The sequence below is a fragment of the Engraulis encrasicolus genome, chromosome 7 (genome assembly GCF_034702125.1).
Source record: "Engraulis encrasicolus isolate BLACKSEA-1 chromosome 7, IST_EnEncr_1.0, whole genome shotgun sequence".
Taxonomy (NCBI): Eukaryota; Metazoa; Chordata; class Actinopteri; order Clupeiformes; family Engraulidae; genus Engraulis; species Engraulis encrasicolus.
In genome coordinates, this window is record NC_085863.1 from 51,283,760 (window position 1) to 51,296,259 (window position 12,500).

The 12,500-nt window shown below is 42.1% G+C and overlaps 1 protein-coding gene across 1 annotated transcript in view; it reads right to left on the bottom strand.

The window, feature by feature from the left end:
* si:ch211-26b3.4 (connector enhancer of kinase suppressor of ras 2) overlaps positions 1 to 12,500 on the bottom strand; it is an 87,340-nt gene that overhangs the window by 63,539 nt on the left and 11,301 nt on the right. Inside the window, exon 2 of the mRNA XM_063203896.1 lies at positions 3,947 to 4,110. Within this exon, the coding sequence (XP_063059966.1) occupies positions 3,947 to 4,110 (164 nt within the window). The remainder of the gene's footprint in view (positions 1 to 3,946; positions 4,111 to 12,500) is intronic.

Sequence of the window (12,500 nt, forward strand, 5' to 3'; positions counted from 1 at the left end):
CTCACATATAAATAGTCAGTACCATCAAAATGGCATGAATCCTTCTCAATTGCTTTGGCTCATTTGCATTCATTTAGTCCTTCTGTCAAAATAAACTGGATGGTTCAGCATAACTACATGGATCCTCATCACTCGCTCATATCACCCCAAAAACAGTTTACCCATGTGTCAAAACTAAATTTCTTCCCCATATATATCATCAGTACCCCCAAAATACATTGTCCCTTTGCCATTGTGTAAGCACTGCCAGTCAAAATGGTTAGGTGTTTTATCTACGTTCAGCTAACAGATTTCGACTATGTATAAAAATGAAAAAGTGAGTGAAACCATTGAAGTTTGACAACACAGATAATTTACCAAGGACATTTATCAGTAACTTTCTTTACTGTAAATTCATATACAGAAAGTAATGCCCATATATCACAGGTTTCTCATGGGTTTGGCTCATTTCTAAAAACAGAGATAACATTCTCAAAATAACATGGACAAATGCCAAAGCAACTAGCAATTGTTGAAAACAGAATGTCGTTTGAAAAAATGTCATGAAATTAGCCAAATAACAGAGGAAACTGTAGAATACACGGTTGTAAATTGTAAAGTTACAATACCATCTGACCTGTTGAACACTGTCATGGATTTACTATGTAATGAAATTCTTAAAATATGATGTCCTTGACTGTTTTGGGAATTGCGTAGACCACTTTGCATATGATGACTTACACAATGAAATAATGCCGACGTGTTTTGGAGAGGGCAACCATTAGACTGAGAATTGTCTAATTCGTTTAGATAAGCAAGGTCAATTTATTTGGAAAATGTGCTGAATGTATGCTGAATGTGTCAACTGAAGGGTATTTGTACATACAGAGACCACAAGCAGTACGGGTAGGGAATAACACCTCAAGCACCCTGACCCTGAGCACGGGGGCTCCGCAAGGTTGTGTTCTCAGCCCCCTGCTGTTCACGCTGCTGACACATGACTGCACAACGACCCACAGCACTAACCATCTAGTGAAGTTTGCGGATGATACAACACTGGGGGGCCTCATCACTAAGGGCGATGAGACCCACTACAGAGAAGAAGAAGTAGACCTGCTGGCCAGATGGTGCAAAGACAACAACCTCCTGCTGAATGTCAACAAGACCAAGGAGATTGTTGTCAACTTTCAGAGGGTCCAAAAACAACTGCCACCACTGACCATCGACGGTGATGCTGTGGAGAGAGTGAGCAGCACCAAGTTCCTTGGAGTGCACATCAGCGACGACCTCTCTTGGACCACCAACACTACATCACTGGCGAAGAAGGCCCATCAGCGTCTCTACTTCTTGCGCAAACTAAAGAAGGCAAGTGCTACACCCTCCATCATGGACAACATTCTACAGAGGAAACCATAGAGAGCGTCGTGTCCAGCTGCATCACAGTGTGGGGAGGAAGCTGCACGGAGAAAAACAGGAAGACACTCCAGCGTGTTGTGAACACAGCGAAGAAGATCATTGGAGTACCACTCCCCTCCCTGCAGGACATTTACAACCGCAACGCCTCACCCGAAAAGCACTGATGATCATCAAAGACACAAGCCACCCTGCACACAAACTGTTCAGCCTCCTGCCCTCTGGAAAGAGGTACAGGCGCCTCCGTTCCCGTACCACCAGGCTTGCAAGCAGCACGATGCATCAAGCAATCAAGATACTGAACACTCAACCCACTCTCCCTTCACTGTCAGCCTCTAGCCAGCCAGGCCACTGACAACGCTCCCCCCCCTCATCCCCACCACCATATCTGCGACTGAACATTCCACCTGCACTACTACATCTGTGACTGAAACTTTCAACCTGCACTAACTCAAAACATACACATGCACACACACACACACACACACACACACACACACACCACACATACCATCCATACACACACACACACACACACAACACACAGACACACTGCGCTTTCTGCACAAAACCCAAACATACACACACTGACACACAACTCATACTCACACACCGACACACACACACACACACACACACACACACATACACAGGTACACACACACAGACGCACACCGCACTTTCTACCTGCACTAAACACACACACACACACACACACACACACACACACACACACACACACACACACACACGCACACACGCACCCAAAAACACATACAAACACACACACACACATACTGCTGCTGGTGTATTTAATAAAAAACCTTTTTTTAATTATTTATTTCTTCAAATGCTACTATTACTATGTCAGAACGCTATAAAGGACTTTTAGAAAAAAGAACAACAAAATACCTCCTCTTAATGTATGTTCTCTACAAGTCTTCTGTTGTCCAGTCTTGCACTTTAACTGTCTGTATGAGCAATGTCTACGTCCATACTGTCTATGTCCATGTATGAGTACTGTCTATGTCTATACTGTCTATGTCCTTACCTAGATTAGTCTATGTCTGCATGGGAGAGCAAGAAACGCAATTTCAAATTCTTTGTATGACCAGTGCATGTAAAGAAATTGACAATAAACTTGACTTGACTTGACTTGACTTGATCTGCAGAGATGTACTACACATTTCAGACATGTACGAAGCATTTGATATCTGATGAAAGCAATGAAAAATGCCATTCTGTTTTGGGAAATTGCAAGTTGGTTTGGGGATTTGTCCGTGTTATTTTGAGAATGTCATCTCAGTTTTGAGAAATTAGCCAAACCAATCGAGAAAAACTGTAACACCGCAGGAATGAAATGTCTATGCAATCACACTGATACCCCAACCACAGATGGCGCAAAGATGTGCTCTTCTTGCAGACTTCCTACCCCAACTGCAAAATACTCTCATTACCCACGTAGATGCGCTTGGTCTAACTTGGACGCGCATAGAATCTTCAGGTGGAAGGTGTAGGTTTACGCTCGATTGACCACAGCTATCAGCCAATCAGAATCGAGAACCGGACTGCACAGTGTTAGATTAATAAATAAACATGCATTTCAAAGTACAGACAGACATATGTAATTACAACAATACGTAAGATTAGGTAGGAAGATAGATAGATAGATAGATAGATAGATAGATAGATAGATAGATAGATAGATAGATAGATAGATAGATAGATAGATAGATAGATAGATAGATAGATAGATAGATAGATAGATAGATAGATAGATACATACATACATACATACATACATACATACATACATACATACATACATACATACATACATACATACATACATACATACATACATACATACATACATACATACATACATACATACATACATAGAACACATCCTTTCTTTTTATTATTATTAGCACATCCTTTATTAACTGGCAGTGTTTGGTCTACTTGGCACACTCATACTGATTCACACTTGCTACAGTTTTGTCTACAAGGAGATGAGAGAAATTGGTACCCAGTTTATGCAAGTATTGTATGCAGTACTGCCATGGCAACTCTAGTTTCTGATATATGTGTGGGTGGTCTTTTGGTATTGTACAAGTCGGACAAACCAGTCTGCTGTACTGTGAAAGCACTGTAATCTCTGAATGCACACACGCACGCACGCACGCACGCACGCACGCACGCACGCACGCACGCACGCACGCACGCACGCACGCACGCACGCACGCACGCACACACGTATAAACAGGTGTGCACAGATAGGTGCTAAAGCACGAGCCCCTTTGTCCTATTGTGAAAATGCCCTTTTAAAATGTGTTTCTTTTTTAAGTTTTCTGTCACAATGTACTCTGACCTTGAGAACCTGCCCCCCAAAATGTCTGAGCACGCCACTACACACACAGACACATGCACACACAGACACAGACACAGACAGACAGACAGACAGACAGACAGACAGACAAACAGACAGACAGACAGACAGACAGACACACACACACACACACACACACACACATTACTCAGCGCCGCTCACCAGAGCACACAGTAGGTCTACGGCCTCCAGGATGAGCTCCTGGTGGCCGATGCGAGTGACCCCCAGCTCCTCCAGCTCCTGGTGGGTGATGTGCAGCAGCTGCTCCCCGTTGATCCGCTCCCGCTCAAACGTCTTGATGTACTGGAGGAGGCAGTCGTCCAACCCTGGCACAACACAGGAAGAACGAGAGCAATCAGATTTAGAGAACCTACAACACAAGACAAGAGATTACTAATCAAGATTGGACAATACATTTAATTAGAAATTTCAAGAAGCATCTTTAACGTCTTGATGTACTGGAGGATTTAGTCGTCCAACCCTGGCACAACACAAGAGAAGAGATAAAACGATAATAACCAACATTTGAGACTGAATGGGTAGAAGAATTTGGCAGACGAACATACAGACAAACAGACAGACAGGGTCACTGCATGCAAAACTTGGCCAAGGCCCCCTCCAGGTAGCTAGCCAGGTGATAACTGTTCAGTCTCTTGCTGCTGCTAGGCGATATGGTCCTTTTTTGCATGTTGACCGATACTGGTTCACAATCACGCTTTATTCATGGGCAAATGTCAACAAACGTCTTAATATACTGAAGCACATACATTTATCCCTGACAAAACAACAGACAAAACTAGAATTACATTTGTCATATCTGAGACTGGGCTAAAGTGTAAGCTACCATAGTCAAAATCAAAGTCAAAGTGTAGGCCTACTTCATTGTCAAAAGTCTATAGGTATTAGCACAGAAGATTGAAATTGCCTTTGACCGGACTCCTGCAGTTAAACTAAACAAAAGTGTTCTAGTACTGACCTATCATGGTTCACATTCACAATTAGAAGTGGACAATAAATTGCAAAATTCAAGAAATATCTTGAAGCACTGGAGCAGACAGCCATTCAACCCTGACTTAACAGGAAACAGAAGACTACACAATACACATTTGCAGTCAGTACAACAGTACGGCTTGGCAATGAAAGAGTTTCCCACATATTGACTTAGGTGAATTTACAGTCACAAAAATCTTAATGCACTGGACCAGTCCTGCAATCCTGGCAAGGCACAAGACACAGGCAAGAGCAACATTTGTAGCCTTTTTTTTAAGTCTGTTTGAAAAGGCAAACTCCTTTTGCAAACCATTTGCTCACTGACCTAGTCAGTAATCAATTCAGGATCACAATCAGAACTGAAGAATAGAATGTCATCTTCATACACTGAAATGAACAGCCATGAAACATTTACACAATACATAAACAGAAGGCAAGAACAACCCTTGTAGCCTCTTATTGGTAGGCTTGGGCGATATACTCCAATTTTTTAAAATGTCTTTCTCCATATTCAACAATGTCACTTTACAATGACAATTAGGACTGACCAATAGTTCCAACAACTGTAACCAGGGCCGCTGACAGCTTTTGCTGGGCCCAGGGCAAAGTCATGTGAAAGGGCTCCCCATCCAATAATTAAAATGCAATGAAAACCCAATTCTGGCCCCCCTCTCTTCCTGGGCCCGGGACAACTGACCCCTTTGTCCCCCCTTGTCAGCTTCCCTGACTGTAACAATTTCAAATGTCAATAAACATCAACTGGCGCAAGTCATAGCAGGTGTCAAATGTATGTGCTGTCTCTAAACCGGGATGTTGAGGTTCTGAAGCTTCTACATGTCCTACTTGATGGGAGGAGATTAACAAGATGATGAGAGGGATCCGCTATGAAGACGCAGGCAGTAGCAACATTAGGTGATCGGCCAGGGAGACCCTTCTTTGTTTACACTGCTAATACTCCCAACTGTAGCCCAAGTGATATTGTGTGTCTGCACTTTTGACTCCACTCCAAGAGTAATTTGACTCTCCACAGTTTTGTAAATAAGCTACTGGATTTATAGCTTTTAGGCAAGGAAGGGTAGCTTAGCTGAGCTGAGGCATATGTTTGCTGCATGTAGCATTAGAAAAATCCTTCAATATTTCTTGCTAAGTGTAGCAGATTCGCTGATTTGGCTGGCATTGAATCGTTTTACAATGGCCCACGGCTGCGATTTAATCACTTTTGCATTGTATTCATTCATGTACTGAATGTGTTACCATGGCAGTTTATACACCTCAGTCTATTTCTCCTGCACCAGCGGCTTAGCCCTGTTATTCTCTGACATCAATTTGTAGGCACTAGGCAGCACTGGATTGGTTGAGGTGGCAAATTTCCTATTTCTACAAGAGTTGAGTCATCACAAGAAGAAAGCTTGTCTGTATTGCATGCCCTCACACATCCTTTTAGGGACTAAGAGGGAAAATCTCAAGGTTAGCTCACCCACAGGTTTCCTGGAAATGGTTACTAGGGGAAGCGGGCAGACATTATGGTTGGTGAAAACCATCCAGCAGCCCCTGAGATAAGCACCAATGAAAACACCATCAGCTCAGCTAAGCTCCCTTTCCTTGCTTAAACGCATGGTCACTACCACCAACGCAAAACAAATTGAATGTCAGTATTTCAGTGTAAATGTGTGTCCAGATTAAGTATTTACAACACAGTGGAGAGTCAAATTAGTCTTCAGTGAAAAGTCAGTGTAAAATTCTGCAGGTGGTCAGCCATTGTCATTTAAACTCTCCTAAAATTCACACAATATTGAGTAGAACTAACTCTGAAAATGTCACACTGACCGAAGAGTAGAATTGACATTATTTATGAGTGGGTCCGATTGCTTTCTAGACCTGAGTTAATTTCAACTCTTTAAGAGTTACATCAACACTAGTATTTCACTGAGAACAATATCACACCTCTCATGGTTAGCATACGTATGTCAGATTGATGGTGGTAGCCTACTGTACAGCATAGTTGTGTAAGCAGATGTCTGGCACACATTATGGGCAACGATTCTTGTGAATAAAAGGATGAAAATCATGCGTCATCACAACCACTTCAACTGAGAAACAAGTGTCATAATACCCGTAAATACATAGGAAGACAGCATAAGGACCATTCACACACACACACACACACACACACACACACACACACACACACACACACACACACACACACACACACACACACACACACACACACACACACACACACACACACACACACACACACACACACACACACACACACACACACACACACACACACCATACTGACCTACATTCACAAAGCCCATGAGTATATCAGCACAGACGACTGATTCAGACAAAATATCATGCCTCAATCCGGTATTGTTACGCAGTAAAAAAAATCCATGTCATATACTTAGAGAGTCGATTTAACATCCTCTACAGTGTATTTGGTCCCAGACTCTCTGAGTGTCCCATTAGCACTGCATTATTACTGTGCATGATGCACATTTCAAGTGGCTATGACCAAAAATTCTGTATCACTGCAATCGATCAAAACAGCAGAAAAAAACAATGTTAAACCCTAGAAGACAAAAACGATCAAGAATACATGTCTATGTTCGCTCTGAAACACATTGCAGCAAGGATTCGCAATATTTTTTTGTCTTGGGAGGCAGAATGAGCAAACCCACACTTAAGCGCTGCACTCAATCAAGTCTCGGGGCCCACTGCCGCTATCTTCTGAGCACAGACAGGTGCACATGATGTTGCTTGAAGATGAAGTGCCATGGTAAATGGACCACGACGAAACAGAAAGAAATTCTTCTCTCTTTGTGTGGCAGTAGGAAAAGAATTCGTTATTGGCTTGTGCTATTGTTCTTTTCCGCAGTTCTCAACCTTTTTTGAATAAACGCCCCCTGGACTTCATCATAAGTCTGCCAATGGCCCTCTTAGTGTTAGTAAAACATAAAATGGAGTAATGCCGCTCGATGGCAACTAGGCTATATCCTTCCCGACGCCCCCCCTTGGGCTCCCCAACGTCCCCCGCGGGGCTATAGAGCACCTGTTGAGAAACACTACTTTATACTATGATTTTTTTGTAACCACTTCGATCTAATTAGGACCCACTGGCAGACACAGCTGAGGTCTTTATGATCACATATGTGTCTGCTAATGTAAGGAGACCATCACCATGCTCATTCTCCGTTCATTCGAGGGAGCAACTGTTACATTTTAGTATTTCATTTAATTGGCAATAAATTACAACAGGAGGTTCACGGCACCATCTCACACATCCATGCCAACCGCTGCTTTACTGCGAATGGCAGTGCAGGCAATGCATGCGTGTGTGTGTGTGTATGTATGGTCGAGCCGGAGGACGTCCTTCAAATTAAACGCTTGTGGGGTTTCCATTCTGTTCCCCATGCTTCAGCAATGCGCGCTGCCTGGCAACGGTTGCTGGGAAACCGGGAGGTAAGGCCTTGCTGAAGATGAGCAGTGTAAGAGAAACAGTGTAGATGTAGTCAGGGGCTGGAGGAGAGAGATTGAGGAACCAAGAGTGTGTGTGTGGTAAAATGTAGGGTATGGGAGGGTTTGATAAATGGAGTGTGTGCACCTATTGGTATGAGGAGACAAGGAGGAGTGTGTGCATGTGTGTGTGTGTGTGTGTGTGTGTGTGTGTGTGTGTGTGTGTGTGTATTTCTGTGTGTGTGTGTGTGTGTGTGTGTGTGTGTGTGTGTGTGTGTGTGTGTGTGTGTGTGTGTGTGTGTGTGTGTGTGTGCGTCTGAGAGAGAGAGAGAGAGAGAGAGAGAGAGAGAGAGAGAGAGAGAGAGAGAGAGAGAGAGAGAGAGAGAGAGAGAGAGAGAGAGAGAGAGAGAGAGAGAGAATATACTATATCTTTTCAATCTTTTTTGCTTAGCTTGTTTTAAATCATCAACTGGCATCTTTGTCTGTACCAGGTTGACATTTTTTTTTACAAAGAACTCTGTAGCTATTTCAGCTGATATCTGATAAAAGAATGCAGCAAGGCTTTTTTTTTAAATTTCACAACAATATTTTACTTGAGTCACTAATGTATGCAGGACATTATTTTTATATTGAAATATTTTAAGGGATCGCGGTCATCAAAGAAGTTGAAAAAATAGAATACAGTAAAGGCAGTTGGAAATGCTTCAATTAAAAATTATTCACTTGCAGGCACATCTGATCGAAAGATATACAGAGAAAAGCAATAAAAACATCTAGCTCTAGTCTCCACATGCTTGCATCTTGCGGTTAATAAATGCAAGTGCACACAGAGGATGTAAGAAGCGCTCTAATAGAAGTCTGTCTCAGTGTATTGTGTGCCTACCTAGCCTACTTTCCATTTACCTTCTCTATATTCTTTCTTTGAGTCTGAAACAAGGACACTTTCAGACATGTGGACATCCTGCCTCATAAAACATAGCCATTGTCTGATATACTGTACGTTGCCCATTTTTAAAACACATCAGCGACGCCTAAAGACTAGACTCACAGAGAAGCAAATCTGCAAGCACAAGGCAGAAGTGGAAACAACAAACTATTCAGTAAGAAAGTGAAAGTCCAATTTTAGGTCCATGCTACATTCTTTATAAGGCACCAAGGACAGCAATTAAACAAATTTGGAAATAATTTGAACTGATTCATTCAGTGCACCAGATGAAATTCACTTTCTGTTTTGTGTCTCCACAAGTGTGGGCAGGGGGTCAGCTCTTCAGACACTCCAGGGAGCAGTGTGTGGAGACGGTACATGGAGATACATAGGGGGTGTGATCTTATACGGTACCGTGTTTAGGGTACCTGAGTCTTAGTGGTGGGTGATGGTCCACGCTGGTTAAAATTCTGTGGACCGCCACCCAGCGTCAAAAGGACCACGCTTGTACACAGTATTAAAATTATTATTTTTTTAATTTTATTAAAATGTAAAACATGAACTCCCTGTGTGGCCCCCTAATACAGTATTGGGCCCTAACTCTTTCTCACTAAACCACTCTAATTCATCACCCCAGTCGCTGGTTATTCAACCCCTCCACCCCCCCTCTCAGTGTTGAGAACTGAACATGTGATTCTTCCGGAGCAGGTCCAGCACCTTAACCGAAAGCCCATGGAAAGGTGCGTAAAAATATATTTACCTTCTGAAATGGGAAACTTAAATCGCTGTAAAAAAAAAATGGGATGCAAATATCTGCATTCACCTGCCCATGAATCATAAAATATGGGCATGGCATTTACATAAATCATTGCACTTGATCTCTTCTCAAAAGGTCATATATTTCTCCTTGTCAGCCAGCCATTTCACCTGCTAACACAAAACCCTTTCAGCCAGATAAGTAGCTTGAATTAATATCAAGACCCACTTGTTTTCAACTGTCTAGTTGTTAGGACTAATTTACCATATCCTACTAAGGCTTTCCAGGGGCGTGGGATTCTTACTTATTGACAGGTGATCCTGAGCTAAATCTACCAGCCCGCTCTCTAGTTAAACACCCTGTCTCACACACTCTAACCTACCGGTAACTCTGTCACGACTCCAAGGCTGGTTAATGAGCCAGCTCGGCTTCCTTTTTTTTTGGGAGGGGGGGCAGTAATATGGATATATTCACAACGAGTTGCTACATTGAGCATTTTATACAGCTCATTACCATCCCTCAGTTATGATAAGTACTTGTGGTGGGTAGATGATATGTGCATGTTTTATATTCTGATTTTTGTATGCTAATTTCTGCTCAGGCCTCCTTTGCACACGAGACGGAAAAAAAAAGTTCACCATCACCACCACCGACCAAGACAGAGCCCCCTGCATTAATCCTCGCAAAGACATTTGCACTGAGGGCTGCATTTAAATGGGCCGGGGCCCCTAAGATACAGGTTGCTCTGGGCCCCAGTGGAAGGCAATTTCAGTGACAAAATTAAATTAAAGGACAAGGTCAACTATGGAAAGGAGTATGAAGAATACTTAACCCTCTACTTGACACAGCTGCATAATTTTTCAACATCACATCTTGTAACATTTCTAATTTCTAAAATAAAATTCCCTCCCTTTGGCCAATCGGGGGCCCCATGGCAGGTGGGTCCCCTAGGCTTTAGCCATATCCAGCCTGCGCGATAATCTGGGCCTGTTTGCACTGCCCAGTATTCATTAGGGGAGGGAGCTCAAATAGAAGCAATCTCAATCCACATATTTAACAACACAACAGGAGGAAATGCATTGTGAATCTGGCAACAATTACAAATCTATCCTCAGCAATACACAGCACTGTGAGTCTGTTCCTGATGACATCATGACACAGTTTTGACACTGTTACTGTATGTCATACGCATGAGTGTGACGCCCGCATCAAGTAAAGTCTAACTGAATGGTAAATGCCGTTTGAACAGATTATATGCCCCAATAAGGGTTAGAGTATATTAATCATATGCTGAGGACTTACAGTACAAACATCTTGGTCTGTAGAAAATGATTTTTTTGCAGTAGCTAGTGTAATGACCGACAAGGACAAATATGAGGTCAATTACAATAGATTTTTTACAGAACGTTAATATTTTAGGGGTCACAGTTTGCAGAAACGAATATTTTCTGGCCATGTCTATATCAGTTGCCTGCTTGTTTTAGAAGAAAGGCTAATACAGTATTTTCGCTCTTGTAATTCCTGCTGTTGTCTGGGGGAGTTAATCAGTGACCTAAAAGATGATCTTCATCAACAATTTATAACGTTGTTGTTTGGTCACAGAGCTGTTGGTAGAAGCAAGGTCAAAATCATTGCATGCAAATCTTCCAAAAACGGCAGGTGGTGCATAGGCTGACAATTAATTTGGCAAGACACATGATTTTTTCCCCCACCAAGTGTACTCACCAGCAATGGATTGAATAACTAGGCCTTGTGCTAAGGCAAAGACTCTCATGTGGCCTAACGTGTAAAAAGGGGGCATCGAAGTGTCAGAATACTTATTTGTCACAATGTCAATCAACAGCATTAACACGAGCCCTGGCAGAACTGATTTTGTTATTGTTTGTTTGTTTTTTTTACAATAAAGCAACATAATGGATTTGGATGGACATACAGAGGACATACATTTCCAGCCGCATTGAATAAAGTCATGCATTCAGCATGCTAATGATACTAATAAGAACTAATATTTTACTACTAACTAGTACTAATAATACTAATATCATACTAATCTGGCATCCTAAATTTCCTTCGAGATTAATACAAGTACTCTACTATTTACATAAATCAGCAAACTATTCTTATGTATATCTTACAGTTGTGCATTCTGTGTTTGCTCTGTGTGAAATTAGGAAGTACAATAAGTGATACCAGTTCCAATATATATATATTATATATTTTTTTTTTTTTACAATTTTTTGTGTGATAATTCACCATTGGTATAGGAATTACTTTGAGGTTTCCAGATGCCCTTACAACTAGAGGGTGAAATTGAGCTGCCCTTACAGAGGTTTGTGCTTTCTGAGTACTAATCCCGTTGATGTATTCTGCTAGCCATTCTGATCAAATGTTGCTTTTCTTCAAAATCATTGGACAACCTCATTGACGTCCGGGCATGATCATTCACCTGGCCGACCAAACACCTGCCATTTCATAACCTGTGGACTAATTGCATCATACTTGCATCACATCATCAAGCGTCATATGACCTCAATTTCTCCTTCTTACACATGGATGAAATTGCAACACTCACACGT